Source organism: Plecotus auritus (assembly GCF_963455305.1).
Source record: "Plecotus auritus genome assembly, chromosome: 7".
NCBI classification, from domain to species: Eukaryota; Metazoa; Chordata; class Mammalia; order Chiroptera; family Vespertilionidae; genus Plecotus; species Plecotus auritus.
The window spans coordinates 44929009-44952670 of record NC_137774.1 but is presented as its reverse complement, the minus strand read 5'-3'; the positions used below and the strand labels follow the sequence as shown (position 1 = coordinate 44952670).

The 23662-nt window shown below is 53.3% G+C and overlaps 4 protein-coding genes across 5 annotated transcripts; all 4 read right to left on the bottom strand.

Moving 5' to 3' along the window:
* Positions 1–224: 224 nt before the first annotated feature.
* On the bottom strand, positions 225–7832 carry CHRNB1 (cholinergic receptor nicotinic beta 1 subunit). The gene is made up of 12 exons (XM_080680769.1): positions 7739–7832; positions 7517–7656; positions 6927–6971; positions 6294–6403; positions 6084–6192; positions 5565–5712; positions 5039–5248; positions 2449–2672; positions 1511–1692; positions 1054–1201; positions 585–752; positions 225–499 (listed from the first exon to the last, which is right to left on the bottom strand). The coding sequence occupies exons 1-11, from the start codon at positions 7797–7799 to the stop codon at positions 612–614; spliced, it is 1518 nt and encodes a 505-aa protein (XP_080536895.1). The 5' UTR covers positions 7800–7832; the 3' UTR covers positions 225–499; positions 585–611.
* Positions 7833–7991: 159 nt separating this feature from the next.
* On the bottom strand, positions 7992–13550 carry FGF11 (fibroblast growth factor 11). The gene is made up of 5 exons (XM_080680190.1): positions 13184–13550; positions 11462–11572; positions 11160–11263; positions 10170–10368; positions 7992–9900 (listed from the first exon to the last, which is right to left on the bottom strand). Exons 1-5 carry the CDS (start codon positions 13374–13376, stop codon positions 9830–9832), a joined length of 678 nt encoding a protein of 225 aa, XP_080536316.1. The 5' UTR covers positions 13377–13550; the 3' UTR covers positions 7992–9829.
* Positions 13551–15377: 1827 nt separating this feature from the next.
* Positions 15378–17550, bottom strand: TMEM102 (transmembrane protein 102). 2 transcript variants are annotated; one of them, XM_080679575.1, is made up of 3 exons: positions 17439–17550; positions 16928–17160; positions 15384–16844 (listed from the first exon to the last, which is right to left on the bottom strand). In XM_080679575.1, the coding sequence occupies exons 2-3, from the start codon at positions 17139–17141 to the stop codon at positions 15526–15528; spliced, it is 1533 nt and encodes a 510-aa protein (XP_080535701.1). In that variant the 5' UTR covers positions 17142–17160; positions 17439–17550; the 3' UTR covers positions 15384–15525. The 2 variants fall into 2 exon arrangements, with proteins under 2 accessions (XP_080535702.1, XP_080535701.1); XM_080679576.1 differs by lacking the exon at positions 17439–17550 and having other exon boundaries at positions 15378–16844; positions 16928–17270.
* A 1934-nt stretch (positions 17551–19484) lies between these two features.
* SPEM3 (SPEM family member 3) lies at positions 19485–21593 on the bottom strand (the record flags this gene model as incomplete). Its single annotated transcript, XM_080677380.1, has 1 exon — positions 19485–21593. One exon carries the CDS (start codon positions 21591–21593, stop codon positions 19485–19487), a length of 2109 nt encoding a protein of 702 aa, XP_080533506.1.
* Between the last annotated feature and the right edge of the window lie 2069 nt (positions 21594–23662).

Genomic DNA, 23662 nt, shown 5'->3' with positions numbered 1-23662 from the left:
GTAAGATTTAGAAACTTAGAGCAGTTTAGTAGCTTGTCCAAAGTTTAGGCACCAAAGCTGGAACTCAAAGATTTTTTTTAAGTGCGCTTTTTCTCCTTATTACAAATACATCCTTTTAGAAATAACCTTTTTTTCTTATCTTAAAGATAATACTTATTTCAAAACATATTACATTACAGAATGGTAAAAACAAAAATGACCACTAGTCCCAACATGCAAACATAAGTGCTATTAATTGTTGTATTTCCTTCCAGAAAAAAAGTTCCCTATTTATTCAACAAATGTTAAGCAGGACATGTGCTAGGTGCCGGGGTACAAAGACACAGTTCCTGCACTCATAAGGCTTACAGTCTCGTTCTTGTTCTTTGTTCCTTTTTACTGGAAACCTGGGTGTTGATAGTCAAAAGAGTTTCTTTAAGAAGCCAAGGGGAAAATAAGCTGATAGTGCATTTCTGGTGGGCCCAAGGCTTCCGTATGCCCAGTCTCACTTAGGTTTTCCCTGGAAACAAAATGACATGACTGGATCCCTAGTGAAGGAGTTAAGAGGCAGAAAGGGATAGGGCCAAACTCTCAATTCAGCTGACCGAGGACTTGGGTCTTGGCTCTAGGTCCTAAGGAAAGGGATCGGGCGGGGGCAAGTGGTATGTGGCGTCCAGGAAGATGACGAGGGTCCCCACACTCGTGAAGATGATGAAGGTCCACAGGAAGAGGCGATCCACTACCATGGCCACAAATTGCCAGTCTTCCTTCAACTGGGGGTAAGCAGAAAAAACTGTCCCTGAGCCCCAGGGAAGGCCACCCCCCCAAGTCCCTGTACCCAGCCCTGGTCCTCCTTCAACAGCTCTGAGATAAGGGCAGGCTGCGAAACTACCAAAGATTGGTGACAGTAAAGAACCAGTCGGATTAAGAAAAGAAAAAAAGAACCAGTCAGAAAGCAGGGGGCGGGACCAAGTGAGGAAACCTTCCAATCAAAAATAAAAACGTTTTAGAGGCGGAGCCTGAGTTTGTGGGTGGAGCCAAGGCTCTGCCCTGCTCCACCCTCACTGGACTTACCGCATCGTGGTCCTCCTGTTCCTGCAGCTGTCGAGCGATGTAACTGATGGAGGAAACGACCTCCCGTAACTCGGCGGGCAGGCCCACAGCCCGGTTTGGACCATCGATAAATCGCCGTAGATCCAGGGCAGACAATTCAGGCTGGAACCTGGAAGAGGCGGGACCGTGTGGTCAGGTCCCCGGTGCAAAGACACAGCCTGCGTTCTGGCTATAGCCCCCGCCCCAACATCCTGCCCCTTTTCAAACGCTTTCAGGCTCTCCCCGCCAGCGGCAGTGACTTCGCCAGCCTCCCGTAATTCCTCCCATCTCTATGGCGTAGTTTACACCTTTCAGCAAAGTGGGCAGCAGAAGGGATACTACAATTCCCATGATGCTCAGCATCTTTTGGGAGCTTAGACCGCCTGCCTCCGCACAGTCTTCTGGAAATTGTAGTTCTCCCTCTCTGAGTAGGTTCTACCTGTTGGGTTTGGGGAAGAGAAAATCATTCGGTGGCTTCCGGATGAAGTATTCATCTGTTCCCCGACCCCAGCCACTTCCTGGAGACTCCCTGAGGGCTACAGGGGGTGGCTCCGGCATCTGGTCTCTCTCAGGTTTGGGCCTCTTCAGACCCAGGTACAGAGGGAGTTTGTGGATAAAGATCTGCAGAGTAGAAGAAGAGGCGTGTTGGAGGGGGCTCTCATGCTTTTAGACCAGAAGGGAAACAGCCAACCACCCCCACGCCACATGCCCTTTCCTAAGCATGTGCGCATATGTCCCACAGAGCTACACAGACAGGGAAATGCAACCACACAGCCTTCAGAAATCTTTTTTTTTTTTTTTTTTTTTTTTTTTAAATATATTTTATTGGTATTTTACAGAGAGGAAGGGAGGGGGATAGAGAGCTAGAAACATCGATGAGAGAGAAACATCGATCAGCTGCCTCCTGCACACCTCCCACTGGGGATGTGCCCGCAACCAAGGTACATGCCCTAGACCGGAATCGAACCCGGGACCCTTCAGTCCGCAGGCCGACGCTCTATCCACTGAGCCAAACCGGTTTTGGCAGCCTTCAGAAATCTTAAGTGGACTGGAGCTATCCTGACTGGAGAGGAAGGTTATGAGGCTTCTACCCTGATAGTACCTAACCCTGAGAATGTTTTCCTGGGACCCTGGATGGGCTGTATTGATGATGAGAGTGTGGGACCTATGAAATGGTAATGATGGGAGGGTAAATTTAATTGTGCAATGTTTGGACACCCAGCAGGCCTTGGCACTTCAACAGTCTATGAAGAGTTGTAGTTCTCCCTCAGGTCTGTGAAAGGGAAGGTTGAAGTGGTAGGAGGGGGAAGTCATACCTGGACAAAAAGCCAAATACTAAGATTAAGAGTTAATACAAGCTAGAGGAGATTTTCTTACCTGACGGACCCAAAGGGGCATTTGGTGGGTGTGAGGTGAGCGATGGTGCAGGTTGAGAACAACAACGCTAAGGATGACTGAGAAGGTGACGAGGACCATGGTAAACATGAGGTACTTAATAATGATGGGGACAGCCAGGGAGGTCTCAGGCACTTTGTCTGCCAGCAGCAGCAGGAACACAGTAAGAGTCAGCAGGGCAAAGATTGAGAGCCCCATCTTCTCTCCTTGGGGGGCAGAGGGGAAGGCAGAAGAATTAGGCTTTGCCAGAAGACAATCCCCATGGCATAATTGGTGACCATGTTTCCAGCCCACTCAAGGACAGACTTTTGGAAGGTCCAACTGCATGCAAATGATTCCTACATTTATACCTCAGCCTGGACTTGTTCCCGTAAATTTATATTCACCTGCCAACTTAACCTCTCCGCTTGGATGTCCAAACATCTCAAACTTAACATGTCTAAAGCCTAATTCCCTCATCACCAACTCCTCCCATAGTCTTCCCCACTTCATAAATAACAACTTCATCTTTCCTGTGGCACAGGCCAAAACCCATTCAGTCATTCTCAGCTCTCTTCTCTCTCTCATCCCACATCTGATTCATAGCAAATCCTAATGCCTCTACTTTCAAAATATATCCTGAAACTGATGATTTATCACATCCACCCCTAACACTCATGGAAATATAAACCACCATTACCTCAGGTCTGAGTTATTATAAAGACCTCCTCTTTGCTTCATCCTTTGCCCCTCCCCTTCTCTGTTCTCAAGAGAGCAGCCAGATTGATCTTTGTTTTTAATTAAATAATTTTTATTGACTTTTAGAGAGAGAGGAAGGGAGAGAGAGAGAGAGAGGAAAAACATCAATTAGATGCCTCCTATACACCCCCTACTGGGGATGGAGCCCACAACCTGGGCATGTGCTCTGACCTGGAATCGAGCCAGCAACCTTTGGGTACACAAGATGATGCCCAACCAACTGAGCAACATTGACCAGTTAAAATGTAAATCAGGCCCTGCCCGCATGGCAGCATGGCTCAGTGGATGAGTGTCAACCTATGAACCAGGAGGTCACAGTTTGAGTAATATGTTACACAGATTAACTCAATTCTAACCTTTACAACAACTCTGAGGTAAGTACTGATTATCTTACAGCAAGTGCTCAAAAACAGCAAAGACAACACCACCACTTACATAGAATTTACTGGGTATGCTCATGAACTCACTTGATCCTCAAAATAATTCTATTCTGTAGGAACAACCATTGTCCTCATTTCTAGATTAGGAAACTGGAGACGCATGGAGATTAAGGAATTTGCACAAGGTTACTCTTATTATATTATGCTGCCTCCTAGAGCAATGTTGGCTATTACTGCCAAGAGAAATAGGAGTTTAAGAGACTAGTAGGCGGCCCAGCAGGTGTGTCTCAGTGGTTGAACACTGACCTATGAACCAGGAGGTCATGTCTCTCTCTCCCTCTCCCTTCCTCTCTGAAATCAATAAAAAAAAATTTTTTTTTTTTTTTTTAAAGAGAGTTCCCTAGCTCAGGAACAAGAGGTCACTGGTTAGATTCCCCATCAGGGCACACGCCTGGGTTGGCTCAATCCCCAGTTGGGGGCATGCAGGAGGCAGCCAATCCATGATGTTTCTCTCCAATTGATGTTTCTATCTCTATCCTTCTCCCTTCCCCTCTCTCTCTAAAAATAAAGACATATTTTTAAAAAGAGAGAGAGCCCTAGCTGGTTTGGCTCAGTGAATAGAGTGTCAGCATGTGGACTGAAGGGTCCCAGGTCTGATTCTAGTCAAGGGCACATGCCTGTGTTGCGGGCTCAACCCCCAGTAAGGGACGTGCAAGAGGCAGCCGTTCAATTATTCTCATCATTAATGTTTCTAATCTCTCTCTCCATGTCCCTTCCTCTCTGAAATTAATAAAAAAATATTTAAAAAATAAAAAAGAGAGAGAGAGACTAGTAGGTGTCTAAAAAGTGAGGGAAGGAGGATACAAAGAATGAGGACAGGGAAAAGGAGTGTTGTCTAAATCTGGGAGATGGTTGACCAGAGGAGTAGAAGTTTCAAGGATGAGATACTAGGATTCTGAGGTATTCAGAATTTACTGGGTGAAAAGAAGTGAGCAGCAGAAGACAGGCAGAGCCTGAGGCTGGAGGGAAAATCTGGATCCAGATAAAAAGGCTCTGGTTGAAGAGAAAACCTGAGTGAGATTGCTGAAGCACAATCCATGGTGGCCTGACTTGACAGAAAAACCTTGCCTGGATTAAAGGTGGAGAGGAAGAAGCTGAGCTACTGCTAAAAATGAGGGCTGGGCCTGACTAGTGTGGCTCAGTGGTTGAGTGTCAACCTATGAACCAAGATGTCGAGGTTCAATTTGTCAGGGCACATACCTGGGTTTCGGGCTCGACCCCCAGTAGGGGGTGTGCAGGAGGAAGCTGGTCAATGATTCTCTCTCATCATTGATATTTCTATCCCTCTCTCCCTCATCCTTTCTCTCTGAAATCAATACACACACACACACACACACACACACACACACACACACACACACACCAAATGAGTGCTGGGGCTGCTTCTCCCTTACCTGCATCTGGTGGTAGGTAGAAGACGAAGATGGCCAGGAGAGTAATGAGGATGCATGGGGCAATGACATTGACCAGGTAGAAGAGAGGTTTCCGGCGAATGATGAGGTAGAAGGTGACTTCTTCATGCTGTCCTTCTCCCACTCTCCTAGGATCCACTGGAGGCTGGATTAGCCGAGAAGGTTTGTGGATAATCTCCCATTGGCCATTCTCTTGGTGAATGGGAAGAACAGGAGAAGGGGACACAGATGTGGGACCTGGTCCTTGTTGGTGCCGGATATGGCTTGCTCTACCACATTCTAGAGCAGAGGAGGCTGATGTGATAAGGGGCTAGCTGTGAACACTGGGCTGGACAGCCCATCATTAATAAACTGAAGTTTTAATTTCCATATTTGCAAAATGTAGATAGTCATACCTATCTTGCTGACACCACAGGTTTGTATTGGCATTGCTGATGGAGTATATTTATCAGCCTGTTAGAAACTGGAAGCCATAAAAACCATGGCTGTGGGAGCCAGGCCCACTCACCAATGAAGGTCCCTTCATGAATGTGCACTTCCTGCCGTTCCTGCCCATCCGGACCCAAGCCAGTGTGCAGGCTGACCTCTGAGCTGTCATAGCTATAGGAACGAAACACCATGGTGCAGTTCTGCCAGTCAAAGGGGAAGTAGGTGACCTGAATGGAAGGAGGAGTCACTAGAGCTGGCAGAGAACTGGTCAGGACTGGGGGAGTTAGGGAGATCACAGGGCAGATAGGGGTCATAGAATATGGAGTACCAGGAAGATGAGGGCCACCAGGAGAGGTCACAGGGAAGTGGGGGTCACAAAGGAATTGGAAGGTTATTAGGGGAGGCATGGGCCATGGAGGGGAGTTACTGAGGAAGACTGGAAGTCAATGAAAGTAAGCAATGAAACAATGGAAAATCAGGAGGATAAGAGAAATGTGAGGGTCATGAGGGGTAATGGAGGAGGGGTGCGAGTCAGGATATCTGAGGAGAGAGAGGGTTTCTAAGAGCGCCTTGAGTTCCCCAGGTGGAGCCCAGAGACCTGTATGCTGCAGCTACTGCGATAGTTGCCAGGGGGCTGCCAGCGCACGGAGCCATCGGAGGCTACCACGACGTTAATGTCCAGCGCGACGCCAAAATTTCCGTCATTGCTGCGGGGAAGGAATCTTCTCAGGTGGGATCAGACCCAGCCCTCCTGATGCCGCGCCCTCCCAGAGGCCTCACCTCACCCCCAGTCTTGGAAAGACCCTACTTGTTTAGTAGCACCACATCTGGGAGCCACACGGATTGAGCGGTGATGCGGAGTAAATCGATGTCTTCGTACTCGGCGGGGTCCCAGCTCAGCCTGTAGTCATTCCACTCCTAGGAAAGCAGAGGCTGAGGGGGGCTGTTAGGGGCTGTAGCCTGGGAGGAAACTTGGAAGGTCCGAAGGAAGCGCGCAGTGAGTGCAAGGGTGGGGGGCAGCGCAGGTGTGGGCTGAGATTCTGGAGGCCAGGAGTTCTGATTCCGGCTCCACCTGCACTGGCTCGGACTCCAGCAGCTAATTTCCCCTTCCCTAGCAACGGGTCCCAATTTTGTAGTCTATAACAACGAAGACGCTGCACTAGCTATCCTCTAAAACGGTGGTTTTCAAACTGCAGTTCGAGACCCATTAGTGGGTCAGGAATCAAATTAAGGGCCCCAAAATAGTTCAAAAAAATTAGAATGAAAAAATGCATGAAGTACAACTCCCGCAGTAAAGATGGCATTGTTTCCCGAAGTTTCTGTTTCAGTTATAAATGTGTTTGAGTTCATGATGAAAAAATTATTTTTTACTGGGTCGGACATTCGAGGACATTTGTAAAGACAGCGGGACACCCTTTCCCATCCCAGGGGGTCTCCGTACCAGGTCTAAGTACACCTTTGTGCTCATCTCCTCATCCTTCTCGTTCTAGAAGGGAAAAGTTTAAAAGATAGAGGTTATATAAGAGGAGATAAATGAGGGGGTTCGGCGAGTCTAGCTCTCCCTGGAAACTCCCCGCCTTTTCTGAGTCCCACCCTCTTGGGTCCAAGCCCCGCCTCTACCTCCGAAACTTCCTGCAGTCTATAATGTCAGTCAATTCCTCCACAAGTCCCGCCCCGGAGGGCCCCCCACAGCTCGAAACTCCGACCCTGAATCTCCGCCCGCTGTTGTTGATTGACGTGATCCAGCACCAAGCTCCACCCCAGCCTGTGACCCTGCCTCAAGGCCCGCCTTCCAGTCAGTCCATCAGCCCCAGTTCCACTTCAAGATCCGTCCACAGGCAGGTCCATCACCGTACCCGGCTCTACCCCTGGCCTGTCCAACAGTCACGCCGATTTCGACTCAGTCTCTGCTAGCGACCCGTCCATCTCTCAGCCTCGTCCCGCCCCCGTCGTCCCTCTGTCCTGCCCTATTGATAGCCACGCCCTCCAGCCCGCTGCTGAGCCTGACCTCCACCGCCCGTGCGTCCTCACCAGGCTGATGAGTTGCGCCAGTCGGAGACCAATGCTGACCCCCACGCGGTCTCCGACCTTCCGCGCCGGCCGCACCGAGCTATCATAGCCCGAGAAAAGTTTCTCACGGAGCCGGCCTTCTGCCTCCGAGCCGCGGGCGCCTAGAGGAGAGCACTAAGTGAAACCATGGTGCCCGGCCATGACCTCTGGCCCTGTCACTGTCCCTTTGAAGCCCAGACTTACCCGGGGCGAACGGCGTCCCCAGAGCCCCCAGCAACAGCAGCAGCAGCGCTCCTAGGGTCATAGCCCGGCCGCGTTCAGTGAGTTCGCTCAGTGAGCCACCGGGATGGCCAGTGCAGGGGAAGTGACGAGGCGCCCAAGAATGTGCACCTGTTGTTGGGGGGCAGCCGCCAGCCCACCCGCCCCGCCCCTGGGACTTGATCCCGCCCCGAACAACTGCCAATGCCCGCCACCCACTGATAACAGACAACACATCCGTTGTATAAATCTTCTTTATGTGAGAATGCAGGAAGTGGAACCTGGTCCCCTGGGAGCAGAGCCAGGACATGTGGGGCCTGGACGGGGTCTATGTGGATGAGGAAAGCATCAACCCCTCTAGCAACAAGCTAGAAGTAGAAAGAGCCTGAGGAAAAGTGACCTGCCTCTCTCGCCCTCCCTTTAGGCCTCCTCAGTCTCCCCTGCCCAGGTCTGAGGCTGCCCAGAGCCCATCTCCTAATTCACTGGTAGGTTCCTGATCTTTTCCAGGCCTGCCCCTAGCTCTCCCTGTTTTTTTGTGTGTTTTGTTTTTTTTTTCAGAAGAATCTAGTCAGGCCCTTTTTAGGTACATAAAACACAGCTGAGGTTACAAGCTGTAAAGTGAAGCAAGTTCTATTCAGTTAGAAGCTCTGGGGTTATATGAGGCCTGGAACCCTCCTTGGCCTGACTTAGGGGAGAGTGGTGGGACTTATTGCTGAATTGGGGTATCTTCACTGGGATGGTGAAGTCTATATAATGTTTTTTTTATTATTATTGGGGTGACACTAGTTAACAAAATTATACAGGTTTCAGGTGCACAATTCTACAACACATCATCTGTATACTGTAAGGTCTATGTCATATTTGTTCTTTTTATTCTAGACCCATTACCCTAAAGACCTCAGCTTTAGAGGGGATCTGGAAGAAATTCTTGCTGAGGTAGCTAAGTGTTCATGTCCCCCAAACCCAGGCACAGGTCCAATTATGTCATGATTTTGACCCCTTCCCCATCCTAGCTCCCCCACAATGAGCCATGGATTCCTTCTAAAACTCCTCAGCCCTTTTTCAGATTTCTTTTCCTGGACCCCAGCTGAATTAAACTGTATGTAAAAATAAGGTTAGCATTCTCTAGGAAGAAGAGTATGATTTTTAGAAAATTATCTAAGTAAAATAAGAAGTAGTTCTTAATTCATCCAGGACTTAATTCTTTTTGAATAATAGCTGGGTCCTTTCCAGAACTCATTCTTAATAGGTATCACTAGAGAAGTTGGGAGGATGGGTCTAGAACTTATTCTAGAGTAATAATATGGCTATATAGGCCCCAGTTCCATCCTGGAGGGAAGGGTGGAGAGTCGTGGTCTATATTCTAGAGCTGAGATTCAGAAGGAAGTATGGCTCCATGTGTGTCTAGAACACCATGCTCTAGTATTGGGTGTCTCTGGGATAAAAAAAGTTAAACCTGTAGTAATCTGAGACTGGCCCCAGTTCAGGCCAAGGCCAAGAGCTGGAAAGGGCTCAAATCCTGCCTCTCTCTACTTGGAAACCCGGGGTCTATCTGGGTTGAGGAAGCCTGGTGGATCCAGCACAGAGCCTTAGTGCAGAGATGGCCCTGGCTGAGGTGCCTGGTGTTGCAGAACCTGTTCAGAACAAGGCATAAGGTGGAGTAGGGAAAGGACACTAATCCTGAGCTCCAGTAGATCTATAAACCTATGGCTCAGAGGCCATGAAAAGGGCTCCAGGAACTGGCTGAGCCTGGGGAGGGGAGTATTTGAGTCCTGTTCTCTGTTTGGAAACCCCCAGTGCCATCTTAGGAAAAGGCTTTGCGGGGGGTGTAAGTGTTGAAGGAAAGAAGTGATCAGCCAGGACCATTTTCAAACATCCACCTCTAAGGTCCAAGCATCTAAGGTTTTCAGCGGTTCCTAGGCTCCCTCAGGGAAGAGCACCTGGTGGGACCTGGCTGCTCAGGGCATGAGTATGGCAGCTGGGGTGAGAGCAGGTCCAGGAGCAGGGCTGGGAGACAGGCTGTGGTGGTGGCTAGACCGGTGCAAGTGCAGGAGTGTCCAGTCCAGGGTCTACATTTCAGGGGGCAGGGGGACTGGAAGGAGAAGTCTCAGGGACACTGTGGAGAGAAGGCTCCCGATACATGGCCACTGTGAAAGGGAGAGAGAGGAGCAGGAAGGAGAATTAGGCACAGAGAAACCTAGGTAGAATCAGAGCTCTGAAAGGGCTCCCTTCCCCTATATTCATCCTCTGAGAACCCCAACCCCATAGGAGGAGAACTCCCCAAACCCCCAAAGGCCAAAGCCTTCCTGGCTTGGTCCTCCTCACACTTGTAGCCCCTGAGATGCATGTCACTAAATGTCGATGTCAAGGTCAATACCCTCCCATGTGGCCCCCATTTTCTCCAGTCCATACTCACCCTCCAGGAGCTTGGGCACAAAGTGGGCAGCTGCCTTGGTCTTCTTGACTCGATTTCCCTTCATGACTCGGCCCTCTTTGTCCAAGCCTAGGTACCAGGCCCGGCCAGAACGGCACTGACGGTAGAGAGCAGAGGCGTACAGGACATAGTAATTCTCAAAGACACACTCCTTAAAGCGACACTCAGCTGTGAAGTGTTGCTGAGGAGACAAAGACCCAGGAAGACACACAAAGAGACAAAGAGACACATTACTGGACAGAAGGGAGCCCTGGGAAGAACAAGCCAAAATATAACCCATACATTTCAGGCTAGGAGGGCCACCTTCTGGTCCATGTGGGAACTGGGAGAAAGAAAGGACAAGGAAGAGTCTGGTAGGTCCCTGAGGGTTAGGAACTAGACTCTGGAATGAGAAGATACCTTCTCTCCACTCTATTCCCAGCCCCTGACCATTCCCTATCCTGAATGACTCTGGGGCAGTGAGTAATAATGAAGTCTGGAAGGGGTAGGATGAGAAATAGGGGCCCTTGCCCTGGCTGGTTTGGCTCAGTGGATAGAGCGTCAGCCTGCGGACTGGAGGGTCCCAGGTTCGATTCCGGCCAAGGGCACATGCTGGGGTTGTGGGCTCGATCCCCAGTGGGGGGCGTGCAGGAGGCAGCTGATCAATGATTCTCTCTCATCATTGATGTTTCTCTCTCTCCCTCTCCCTTCCTCTCTGAAATCAATAAAGAAATATATTTAAAAAAAGAAAGAGAGAAATAGGGGCCCTAAAAGGCTGAAAGAGTTGGACATTCAAGAAGCCTAGAGGTATCTGGAGGGCTATGTGAGAGTAGGATTAGAGGGACCCTAGAGATGCTCTGGAGTGGGCAGTAATGACAGGACACCAGCAAACGCTGGAGTGAGAGGGAGTCCTGAACTGTAAAAGAGCTGTAGTTGAGAAAGTTGTAACTGGGGACTCTCCAAACCCCAAGCCACTCAGCCTCGTTGTCTCACCGAGCTGTAGAGCAGCCCCTCAGCATTCATAGCCATGTAGTGACCCAGCTTGGCACTCTGGATGGTAACCACACGGAGCCCCACGGGGATCAGATTAAAGTGGGCTGGGGATGGAGAAAGGGGGAATCAGTACCCCAGGCCTTGAACCCCATCTGAACTCCCCCCATCCTAGCTTCACTTCCTCCCTTGGGAGTCAAAGAGGCAGACTGAAAACAACAGAAACTCAAGCAGGAATGGGATTGCCCTAGTCTCCTAGCCCCATTATCCCCCTTCCCACCCGGGGGGCCGGCTTCCCCTCTCACTGAAAGAGCTGGTGTCCTCTGGGGTTCCCTGGATGCTCCCATCGGGATTTGCCTGGAGGTAGAAACCCTGGCGGCAGAAGAGTTTGGTGACGATGCCTTTAAGTTGAGGCTCTAGAGAAAGAGACATTAATCTTTAAAAATGTCATCTCTGTTCCCAAAAACATTCCTACACTTGGTGGGATCAGAGGAGAAAAAAGAAGGGAGAGTGGAGGGATGGAATAGAGTACTAGGGCCCCAACTTTCTGACCTCCAGGAAAGCTCTCTCTTACCTCTCTTGGATTCCTGAGGATGCTGAGGTGTGGGTTCCTTCTGCTTCCTCTAACCACCAGCTTTCAGTTTAATTTATTGAAATTTATTGAAATGGATTAATTCCTACTCTACAGCTCAACCAGAAGAGGGGTGGAGGAAGAGAGGAGGAAGGGGATACATCAAAAAGCAGAGGGAGACAGGCAGGGCTGCTGAAGTGACATTGTGTTTGCGAATGTGGGGGACAGCAAGGTGACCACAGGGTAGGGGCGCCCCCTCAAGAGTGGAGGTGGGTCTGGGCCTGACGCTGACTCAGCACCTGCTGCTGCTGCTGCTCCCTTGGCACGGGCCTCGCCTTGGCCCAGCGCCAGCCAGTCTGACACTGACCCACTGTCTGTACCTGTCAGTGCGCTGGCTCGGGGGCCCAGGTCTCCCTGAGACTCAGCCTTTCCCCTTCAGCCAGGTAACCCGCCTGGGGTGGGGGACGTTCGGTACCAAACCTAGGAAATGGGGGGAGGGGCAGGGAGGTGGTGAAGCAGGTTAAGTCACGTGGCGGCTGGGTCCCACTCAAAGGGTGGGCTGCGGACCGTACCACTGCGGCGGGCCGGCGGCGGAGGGAGGAGGGTACGAGGGGGCTCACCCTATCGGAGCTGGGAGCGGGCGGGAGCAGGGCCAGAGGGACTCCCTGCCTGTGGCACCTGGACGGGGACCACACGCTAACCCGCACAACTCTCCACGCTGGTCGCTTGCTCTCGGCCGACTTCCGTGTACCCCCTCGTAGGTGGTACGACCCCCAGTCTGCGTGCGGGTCTCCCACCAGCCTGGTACTGTGTCTGAGTTCCTCGCAGCAGAGGGTCCCCTGAGCTCGTGGGGCCCGATTTCGGAGTCTCGAGGAGGGTAATGGGGGGAACCCAGCTCCTCTCTTGAAGCTCAGGTCAAGGGAGGAGGGCGCACAGAGGGGCGGTTTGGCGAGGTAGCTGCAAGGACACCCAGGGGAGAGCTGGGGAGATTGGCGCTGAGCCAGGCAAGCTCGGCCAAGAGGAACCGAGCCAAGAAGTGGAGGAGCGGGGGAGCGGAGTGGGGGCGGGGCCGCCGGAGCCGCAGAAACTCTCGGGGTGACCCAGGCGTCCGGAGCCCCCAGGCCCCTCGGCTGTGGATGGAAAGAATCGCGAGAGCCTGCACGTAGGCGAAGGGCTATGGGGGTGGGGAGTGGGGTGGGGGAAGAGCAGGAGCCACGAGGCTTGGGGCGCCAGACTTAGCCCCTCAAGCCTTCCCCTTGCCCTCAAAAGCAAGGAGACTCGGGGTTATGGTCAAAAGAGGAGGGAAACTGAGGCATAGACTGGCAGAGACTTTGTGGTTCACCCCTTTTCACTTCCCGGGAGCCTCCCTCAGTCGGGCTCCATTCTTCAGAACCCCTCATCTCAACCTCCCGGGCAGAGAGACCCCAGTCCCGGAGACCCCGCCCCAGCCACTCACCGGGGCCACGGTCCAGCCGCGCGGGCCGCCCCCCGCACAGTCGCACCTTGGACAGCAGGATGAGGAGCTGCTTCTGGCAAAGGGACTTGGTGCCGCGGGGACACACGCGCCGCTGCGCCGACACCGGCCGGCTGCCCCCGGGCTCGCGGACCTCCCGTTTCTGCCGGATCAGGCTACTGGCCAGCGCCGCCATGGCGCCCCGAGAGGAGACACCCCCAAACCAGCAGGCGCTGGGAGCGCGCTGGGATCCCCCAGAGAAGCCCGCTCACCAGACACCCCCAAACCAGCAGGCGCTGGGAGCGCGCTGGGCTCCCCCAGAGAAGCCCGCTCACCGCGGCATGCTCTTGACGCTCTTTCCCGACTCACCGCCCCACCCACAGGACCTTAAGGATAAGCCTCAGCACACCCCCCCCCACCCCCAAGCGTCAGCTCTCACCCTCGGGCCCCCTTGCTAGCTCCACTGGATCCAGAAGCCTATGTACCTCAAGTAACCCCACCCTGGACTTTTGCCCCCTACAGAAAATTAGCCCCTCCCCTGCTCTCCAGTATCTCTGTCCCCGCTTACCCTATCCCAAAGTCAAATCCGTCAAAATTTCCGATATGTGGTTCCAACATCCCCAGGCATCTTTTCACCCTATTTCAGGGCCCCTGTACTCCTGCCAAATCCACTTTTATAATCTAAAGGATGTGGATCCTTAGCTTTGGGAATATTAACTCACCCCACCCCTGCTGGGGCACTGCCAAATGTCAGGGAAGAATCCAACTTTGGTGTCTTTGCCACCCTCTAAGTGAAGAGGATCCCCCACTTTTTCCCACTGAAATCCCCCCAAACTATGTCTTGGAATATCCAGGCTGTTCCTGTTCAGTGAGAACGGGTTATCAGACTCTGTCTCTAGACAATACCTTTTTTTTTCACCAAGTCACCCCCATTTCTAGTGGCTCAGTGTTCAAATTGCTGAGCCCTTTTCCTCACCTTGTTACCCTCCACTATTTTTGAAGTCACCTCCAAATCCACCCTTCCTGGTGTATACACCAGGTAGTTGTCTGGAGGGCCCTCTGTTAACCTGGAAATAAGGAGCGACCGTTTTGGTGGTGTTTCTCCTACCGCCCCTTAATTTCCTCAGAACAGCTAGGGCTGTTTAGATCCCACGCCCTCCAATCCAACCAGCCCCCCAAGAGAGAAGTGCACCCATGTCACCAGTTCCCAAATGTGAACAGGTCCCCTACAAATCTGAGCGCATCACTGCTACAGGGCTTCCTCCTCCTCCCTGGGACTACCTATAGCAACCCCCTTTCCCCCAGACGCCCCTCAACCTGTCCTGTCTTGTAGATCTCGCGACGAATGGTGCTGGGCCCGGTTCCAGGCTCCTCCCTCCCTGTCCCCCGCAAACGGAGCTTCCCTCCACGCCTGGCTAGGCGCCCTGAGCCCCCAAGAGTGAAGGTGTCTCGCAGAGCGCCCTGGTCCGGTAAAATCAGAGCACTGGGCCTGGCGGCTGGACCAAGTGCAGTGGCGATAGAGGTGGCAGCAGTAGCAGCGGCGACAGTGGGAAGCTCAGGCGGCCGAGGCAACCGCAGCTCCCGCTTCTCCAAGAGCCAGCCTGGGGGCGGGGCAGGGGGCGGAGACGCCAGGAAAGGGGGGTTAAGTTGGGCTGGAGGAACACTGGGATTCCTTAGAGGCAGGGAGTGGGATGGTCTTAGAGGCAGGGGGAGCTGAGGCAAGGCCGCCTATCTCGGGGTTCAGAGGAGGAGGAGGAACCAAGGTGACTCCACTGAATGGAACCCTGGATGAGGGGGAGGGGGGGAGATTGGGCTTAAGATCAATGGATGGGTGAATACTCAGAGAGTGAAGGAACCCTAAGGCCCAGGATGGGAGGACAGAACTGAATGAGGAAAGTGGGGGTAATAACTGAAGCGATTGGGGCGGGGGGGGGGGGGGGGGGAGGAGTCGAGATCTAGCCTGGGGCGAAATCCAGCCTCCTTAATATGATTGCCTTTGTGTGAAACAAATTAGTCTGTCTCTGATCTCCATACCGCTCTCCTTTCCATGTTTTGTCAGGAAACAAATCCTCCCCCTCCTGCCTCTCCCCACCCTCCTATAGACTCCTAAAAGACCGTAAGAATTGGGGGAATATAGTTGCCAGAGGCTGTACTAGGGCACGAGGGATGCTGGCCACAGATTTGGAGAGCAGAGAAGCCAGACTGGAAAAAGCTTTACCCGGGATGGAGCGCGAGGCGAGTGGAATGATGGGAAGGAACCGCAAGGATGCCTTCTAGAACGGAATTTTGGGTCCAGGGTGCTAAGTGTCTCCCAAGTGAGGGACTTTCCATGCTGGTAGGAGTCCTTAATGGGCCCCGCCTCCCAAACCAGCTAAGCCGCCCCCCTTGCGCGCAGTCTTGGCCTCCTCCACCGTGGCGCACAGGGCCCGGGCAGGGTCCGCACGAAGCCGGGCCAACGCCTTAAGCAGCGCAGCCGCTCTGTCCCCTGCCCAGAGCTTTCGGCCGCTCAGAAAATAGTGGGGCAGAGTCCCGGACTCGAGCGCACGGCTCAGCTCATCCAGCAGCCCCAGGCAGCAGGCGCCTGCATTCTCCGGCCGCGCCAGATAGAGCGCAGGCAGTCGCTCGCAAGCCCAGTAGAGCAACGTCCGCAGAAGGTAGGGCGCCGCGGCCCGGGTCCCGGCCACCAGCGGGCGCAACAGCGCCTGGGCAGCCGCGTGCGCTTGCAGCAGCGGAGCGGGTATGAGCGCCTTGAGCGCCAGCTCCTGGCGGGCGAAGCACAGCTGCCAGCCGGAAGCGTCCGGCCGCTCTCTGTCCCTGCCCGGCACCAGGTAGAAGGAGGACGACTCGGAGGCCAGCGGGCCGGCCCACGAGTGGCTCCGAGCCCCCTCGGGCCAGCCATTCACGGACACCACGGGGATCAGGTCGAAAAGCAGGAGGCGGCGTGGGGGCCCTGGAGTAGCCAGGAGGATGGTGGTGAATCCCGCGTGGCGGGCTGCGTGGACCAAGAGCGGGGCACCAGGGACCGGGATCAGGGACTCGGCGACCTCAGCCAGCATGGCAAAGAACCACGCAGCCACCTTGGCGGGGCACAATGTGGGCCACGCCTCCGGAGCCTCCGAAGGCGGTGGTGCCGGACTATCCGTAGTTGCTTTGGTGACGTCACCATTCAGTTTTTTCAGGGATGCGGGAAAGCCAAGGTCAGTTACATCTGGCCGAGGCGACTCGGGCCCCGAACGGTTACTAGGTGATTTTTCCAAAGACACGTGCAGGTCAAGCTCGGTGACGTCACCGTGCGGTTGGTCCACGGAGCTTTGCTGATCCTTGGGGCCTTGTTCGCTTTCGGTTCGGTGGACCGATTCACGTCCTCCTGGGACTGGGGGTCCAAGGCAGTCCTGCCATGCCTTTCGCACCGAGGTTCCGTGCATGAATTCTGGGAGGCAGAGCCAGGCAGAATAGGATTCCATGTCCAGTTGCAACTCCTGCCCAGTGCCATCAAGAGAAAACACTGGCACCAGTAGTGTGAAGCCGGCGTCGTAGTGAGGTCCCCGGGCATAGGGGCCCAGGGGTGAAGGCCCCAGATCCACAGAGCCCTCGCGAATCCCGCCACGAAGCAGCAAGAGCTCTGCTTGGGGAGGAAAACGGGGGTCTCGGCGGTGAACAAGACCTACGGGAAGAGAAGGGATTGTGATACGCAACTCCGGGGCGGGGCTGAGCTGCGAGTTTCTGAAGCCGGGGAGGATTACTTACCTAGTAAAGAAAAAATAAAGTCCTTGGCCCGGAGGAGGTCTGGTCCCGTCTTGGGTCCGTCTCTCCAGCTTTCCTGCACTCCTAGTTCCTGGATAAGCTGGGTTAGTTCCTGGAGCTGCGCTCCAGAGCAGAAATCGATGTCCGTGAGCGGGCGGGCGGGGGCTGGGGGCGGCGGGCCCCACCAGGGGGCACTCCCCCAGACCGCGGAAGCCATATGGCTCTATCGTTTTGGGCTAGGGAAAAAAACACAGACGAGAGGAAGCCTAGACCGGCCAAAAAGTCACCTCCGCTCGTCTCTCTTTCCAAGGCTGAGAGAGTGCCTCAGACAAGTGCGCCAATGGGTCTGCAGATAAAGGGCTGTGAGTTTAGTCTTGAAAATGAACAAATAAAGACCTCCTCTGTCCTTGCCCTTTCTCATATTCTGGTTCCGCCCCCATGGACCGGTTCACCTAACTCCACCCCTCCTTCGGAATGTGATAGCCCTCCGCCGTCCCTGCCTACCTCCCCTTACCTCTTTTTCGGAAAAGGCTTAAGGTCTGCAGCTTAACTGCAAGAGTTGGGAAGAGAATGGCTAGAACAATCCAACAGGTAACTTCTTCCTGCTGCCCGCAAGGCCACGCCCTGAAGTTCCAGCCTCGCCCCTTTCCAGAAGCTGTGCAGGTGGTTTGGACCCGGCCCCGCCTCTGTCTACACTCCTTTCGCTTTTTCAGATCTCGCGCTGTGCTGGGAGTTGCAGTTTGTGTTCGCGTTACCAGAGCGATGAGGCTACGCCCCCACATCCTTTACTGTTCCTCTGGAGTGCCTGGTTGAAGTTGTAGTTTCTATGGAGATAAACTGTTCTGTTTCTTTCCAAGCCCAGGTCAGCCCCACACAAACATTCCTTGGAGTTGGAGCAGAAGGGTAATAGGACATATCTGAATAGCAAACAATAATGATGGACATACCTCAGGGCCTCGGGAGAAATAGGGGCCTCTATGTATATCCCATGTGAGTAGAGGAGCCCTGGTCATTTAGATCTAGAAGGGTTCTTCCATGTAATTATAACTTCATTTTGAAGATGAGATTGCATCCTGGAGAGGCTGCACATGACCTGTCCAAGGTCAGAGCTGAGCCAGAGAGGTGTTAGAAAGGAACTCCCCTTGGAGTTGGTGGAAGTAGTGTTAGGCAGGAACACACAGGTGGTGACCCAGGAATGGACATCTGACTCAGGGAAGGGACATATTAATGATACCCACATCAGTTACACATGTGTGGTGATGGGAAAAACACTTTGGAATCTCATACCTGGTGTGTACACAAAAGAGTTATCAGGACTGAAAATCAAATCCAGAGGAAACTCCCAGTTGGGCGGGGGCAGAGCAAAGGGAAATTATGGGGAAGAAAATTGTTTTCAGTTACCAATGCTTTCAGGGACAAAGCTTAAGTCCAGGATGACAAGGGAGCCAGAATAATGGGACAAATGTTAGGAAACCAGGGACAGGCTTACAGATCAGACCTATCCATTGCTGGGTTAGTTCTGGACCAGGACTTCTTACATACCCTTTTCCCTGGGGACTGTCTCTGGAGTGATAGTACAGAAGCACCCAGAAAAACTAGAGGCCTGTAAAGGAAGGGACTCTCAGAATCCAGAGCTCAGTTTGGGAAGCCCAGATCTCAGGCGTCCTAGTCACTGACAGAGAGAGCTCTTCTCCCGCAGCAACTCAGAGCCCCAAACACTGCCCAGAACTGGGGAGGCAGGTTTCCATACATCGGGTTGTGACCCAAGAAACCAGATTAGGAAGACTGAAGACTGGGATCTCCCTCACAGTCAGGGGCAGTGGTCGGCAAACTGCGGCTCGTGAGCCACATGCGGCTCTTTGGCCCCTTGAATGTGGCTCTTCCACAAAATACCACGGCCTGGGAGAGTCTATTTTGAAGAAGTGGCGTTAGAAGAAGTTTAAGTTTAAAAAATTTGGCTCTCAAAAGAAATTTCAATCGTACTGTTGATATTTGGCTCTGTTGACTAATGAGTTTGCTGACCACTGGTCTGGGGTAATCAGGCATCTGGCATCCCTACATCTTACCTCCTCCCCAGAGGTGGCCTCTGAGCCATCCTAAAAAGAACTAAGTTCTCTGGGCTCTGTGGGAGTTTTGAAGAAGCTGGGGATGGGTGACAGGGAAAGGAAAGTTACTCTAAACTCTAAAGCATTACTGCCTAATAGGGTTTTCTGTAATGATGAAAATGTTCTAAATCTGTGCTGTCCAATATAGTAGCCACTAGTCACCCATGTCTATTGAGCACTTGAAATGTAAATAATGAAACAAAGGAACAGAATTTTAAATTTTATTTAATTTTAATTAATTTACATTCTAAAAGCCATGGGTCACTAATGGCTAGTGTGTTGGAAAATGCAGCTCTAGGGCCTTGGGGATCATGGGTTTAGCTCAGCAGCTATGGAGGAGAAGGGGCGAGTATAGTTCCAGCCCTCATCAGGCCCCGAGAGTGGCCAGTGTCAGCAATGGGGCTGGGGTGGATGTCCTCAAACAATCACAGAACATTTCTCTCGCCTCTTTATTCCTAATGCACCTTTGTCCCCTCTTTTTCCGAGGGCCTCATGACACACTGATATCCCCACTCAGTATTCTCCACTGAGTTGCTGGATGCCTCTTGGCGAAGGCGCCTGGGAGATAGAGCTTCACACTTGTCTCTGCCCACTCCGAACTGCCTGTGGCGGGCATCAAAGACCACATGCCCTACCCGGGTGCCTGACCCAGGGCAGTGAGTCTTCAAGTTGGTTTTTGGAGGCATAGGCATCTGGTGATAGTTCTGGTAGGCTGGAGGAACTGTATCCACAGGACGGTACACCCAGTCTTGGCCACCTACTCGATGGGAGGATGGTTGTAACTCAATCAATACAGGTACCTCTGAGAAGGTTTGCAGGTCACTGTAGATCACCTGGGCCTTGGAAGGGCAGGAGTACTGACTGACTGGGTCAGGAGTCCATGGGAGATGCTGCTCTGCATTCTTCCGAGGAGTCTCCTCACACACAAATGACTTCAAGGGCAGTGAGGACTTTGGAGTCTGAGATGGACCCAAGACTTGGACAGAGTTAGTACCTGGAGCAAGGCCTGGGTTCTTGTGGAGGTCAGGATTTGGGATAAGGCATGAGTCCTTGTGGAGGCTTGATTCCTTGGTAAGGCCATGAGTCATGGGGAGGCCAGAATCTTGGGTAAGGCGTGGGCCTTTATGTGGGCCAGGATCTTGATTAATTCCTGCGTACTTGTGGAAGTTAGGATTTGGAGTATGTTCTGCATTCCTGTACATTCCAACATCTTGGGTAAGGCCACATTTCTTTTTTGCTTCATTGGCTTGGATAAGGCCTGGATTCATATAGGGGTCAGAATCTTTAGTCAGGCCTAGATTTCTGTAGTCTCCTGAGTCTTTGGTGAGGCCTGAGCCCTTATGGAGGCCACAGGTTTGGGCAAGGCCTGGGCTTTTGTAGAGACCAGATTCCTGGCCTGAGCTCTTGTTTACTTCAGAGTCTTTGGCAAGGCATGGGCTCTTCTGTGGGCCAGAATCTTGGGTAAGGCCTAGACTCCTAGAGACTCCCGGATCTTGGGCATTACCTGTACTTCTGTAACCTCCAGAATCTTGAGAAAGGCCTGGGCTGTTATGGATGCCAGTTGTTTGGGAGAGATCTTGACTTTTGCAGAGTACAGTCTCTTGCACAAAGCCTGAATTCCTCTGAATGTCAGAATTTTGGAGAAATGCTATGTTCTTGTGGAAGCCAGAGGGTTGGGTGAGACATGGGCTCCTAAAAATACCTTCATTTTGAGGCAGACCTAGGCACTTTTCAGGGCCAGATTCTTGGGTAACTGGATTCTTGCGAAGGCCAGAGTCTTGGGAAGGCCCTGAACTCTTGCAGAGATGAGGATGTTGGGTAAGGCCTGGCATCTTTTTTAGACCTGGATCTTGACCAAGGCCTGGGTTCTTGGAAACTTTAGAGTCTTTTGAAGGGCCTGGGGTTCTTTGGAGGCCAGAGTCTTGGGTGAGGCCTAGACTCTCATGAAGTTCAGAAGATTGGGGTTGGATTGGGGGTTGGGAAATGGTGGAGAACTGGGAAGGGATGGGAAACTGGGAAGTGGGTATCGAGATTGGGGGTAAGTTGGGGGTTTGTGTTGAGGTGGAGGACTTCACCTGGTGGTTGGTAGGTTGTTGAAGAACAAAGGATCTGGGAGAAACAAGAGGGAGAGAAAGAGTGCATGGTGGAGGAGCAGCGCACATTGAATTCTGGACGCTGGTGGGAGAATGAAAGCAAGGTTGAGAAGGTGAATCATCCTTGGAGTAGACCAGGAATTTGGGATAGGCTGGAGGCTGGGAGTCTGTGTTTCTCCTCTCAGAATTGCAAGGATGGAAGCTGCAGAAAGGGGAGGTCTTGGGCTGTAAGAACTTGTCTTTGGCATCATTTGAGTTATTCCATCCCATATTCTCCAACTCCAAGTAACCTACTATGGAACCTGTGGAGGTGTTGGCAGTATCCCCACTAAGTTGCTTCAGTGTTTGTTCGACTTTACCAGAGTTTACCAGGCCCTGCCTGTCTTGGGGCCTGGAGAGGGTACCCAAGTCCTTTCTAGAATACCCAGTGTTCTGGGTGGGGCACCCATAGAATAAATTCTTCTTTACCATGGGGGTAGCATAGAACACATGGCCAGTGGAGAGGTCTTGGTTGAAGGCAGTCAGGGTAGAGGGAATAGGAGTTAGGCTGTGGGTAGGGGTGGCTGGAGGGGTATGAGTAGGAACTGGAGTGGTAGTCGGGGCCATGACCAGTGCTGGGGCAAGGATGGAAGCAAATTTTGGAACAGGGCCTGGGGCAGGAGTAGTAGCAAGGGTAGAAGTTAGAGGAGGGTCTGGGGCAGAGGTTGGGGGAGGGACCAACTTGTGGGCATGGGTATAGGTTAGATGAGCAGGGTTGCTGGTTGGGGTGTGGACTGTTAGGTGCTCAAGTATGTAGTCCAGGGAGTGGCCTAAGGCATGCAAGGAAACCTTGGCTGGGTCCTGGGCCAGGGTGTGAGCTGAGGTATGCTCAGGGCCATGGACCTGGGTGCCAGTGTGCTCAGGGGTGCAGACTATGGAGTGGACCTGGGCCTGGGTGGGGGTGTGCTCAGGGGGTTGGGGTGGGGGGCAAATCTGGGCCTTGGTGGGGGTGTGCTCAGGGGGGTTTACTGAGGGACGGATCTGGGCCTGGGTGGGGGTGTGCTCAGAGGGGTGGACTGGGGGGTGGATCTGGGCCTGGGTGGGGGTGTGCTTAGAGGGGTGGACTGGGGGGCGGATCTGGTCCTGGGTGGGGGTGTGCTCAGAGGGGTGCACTGGGGGGCGGATCTGGGCCTGGGTGGGGGTGTGCTCAGAGGGGTGCACTGGGGAGCGGATCTGGTCCTGGGTGGGGGTGTGCTTAGAGGGGTGGACTGGGGGGCAGATCTGGTCCTGGGTGGGGGTGTGCTCAGAGGGGTGCACTGGGGGGCAGATCTGGGCCTGGGTGGGGCTGTGCTTGGCGGGGTGCACTGGGGGGTAGATCTGGGCCTGGGTGGGGGTGTGCTTAGAGGGGTGGACTGGGGGGCAGATCTGGGCCTGGGTGGGGATGTGCTCAGGGGGGTTGGGGTGGGGGGTGGATCTGGGCCTGGGTAGGGGGGTGCTCAGAGGGGTGGCCTGAGGGATGGATCTGGGCCTGGGTGGGAGTGTGCTCAGGGGGTTGGGCTGGGGGGCGGATCTGGGCCTGGGTGGGAGTGTGCTCAGGGGATTGGGCTGGGAGGCGGATCTGGGCCTGGGTGGGAGTGTGCTCAGGGGATTGGGCTGGGGGGCGGATCTGGGCCTGGGTGGGAGTGTGCTCAGGGGGTTGGGCTGGGGGGTGGATCTGGGTCTGGGTAGGGATGTGCTCAAAGGGGTGTGGGAGGCAGATCTGGGCCTGGGTGGGGGTATGCTCAGAGGGGTACAGTGGGGGGCATATCTGGGCCCAGGTGGGGATGTGCTCAAAGGGGTGGACTGGGGGCCGGATCTGGGCCTGGGTGGGGGTGTGCTCAGGGGGTTGGGGTGAAGGGTGGGTCCATGTCTCCGCTGAGGCATAGGCTGGGGCATAATCTGGGGTCTTAGTCTTATTCCCTTGGGGCAAGCAGAGTGAAACCATATCCAACTTGCTCATCCTGGGGAACTGGGAAGATGTCTCTTGCCTGGAGAGATAGGTGGTTTGGGCCTTTGAGGCTGTGACCTGAGGAGCCTCCCTAGCTCCCTTCATCCCCTCCTTCCACAGTCCCCTTGGAGTCACTATGGGAGCCCTGGCGTGTCCATACTGAGGCTTCATCCAGTAGCACCTAGATTCCTTCTCATCATTCGTATCTGGTATGCAGGAGTCAAGCTGGTTAGAGTTCCTGAGCAGGAAGCTTGGACAACGATGGAAGCGGGAAGAGACCCTTAAGCAGAGGTTCTTGGGATCCACAGAGTACGCATACCCGTGGGATGGTTGCCTATAGAGTTGGGTTGCTTGTCTGCAGGGAAAGGTGGGATAAGACAAAGCCTGAGTTCCTGAATGACTGAAAATGGGGACAGGGATAGAAGAAAGGGGATAGGCCAAATCCTCTGAGTCCATGCTGGGGACCACTTACTCACCTTTGGGGAAAAAATGATGGAAAAGAATCCTCAAGGAGCTCTTCAGATGCCTCCAGAGCTGAGGAAGCAGGGAGGGGAGAGTCCAGAAGTAAGGTGAG

What these genes read in the sequence shown, in the direction of transcription:
- CHRNB1 (XM_080680769.1), bottom strand. Translation starts at nt 7,799, where the DNA reads ATGACCCTAGGAGCGCTGCTGCTGCTGTTGCTGGGGGCTCTGGGGACG. An exon ending in GGGGACGCCGTTCGCCCCGG is followed by an intron (nt 7,657 to 7,738) that starts GTAAGTCTGGGC and finishes GCTCTCCTCTAG; the next exon opens with GCGCCCGCGGCTCGGAGGCA. An exon ending in GATGTGGTGCTACTAAACAA is followed by an intron (nt 6,193 to 6,293) that starts GTAGGGTCTTTC and finishes CCTTCCCCGCAG; the next exon opens with CAATGACGGAAATTTTGGCG.
- FGF11 (XM_080680190.1), bottom strand. Translation starts at nt 13,376, where the DNA reads ATGGCGGCGCTGGCCAGTAGCCTGATCCGGCAGAAACGGGAGGTCCGC. An exon ending in GCGGCTGGACCGTGGCCCCG is followed by an intron (nt 11,573 to 13,183) that starts GTGAGTGGCTGG and finishes CTCTTTCTCTAG; the next exon opens with AGCCTCAACTTAAAGGCATC. An exon ending in TGTGCCCAAGCTCCTGGAGG is followed by an intron (nt 9,901 to 10,169) that starts GTGAGTATGGAC and finishes TCCCTTTCACAG; the next exon opens with TGGCCATGTATCGGGAGCCT.
- TMEM102 (XM_080679575.1), bottom strand. Translation starts at nt 17,141, where the DNA reads ATGGCTTCCGCGGTCTGGGGGAGTGCCCCCTGGTGGGGCCCGCCGCCC. An exon ending in CTTTATTTTTTCTTTACTAG is followed by an intron (nt 16,845 to 16,927) that starts GTAAGTAATCCT and finishes CTCTTCCCGTAG; the next exon opens with GTCTTGTTCACCGCCGAGAC.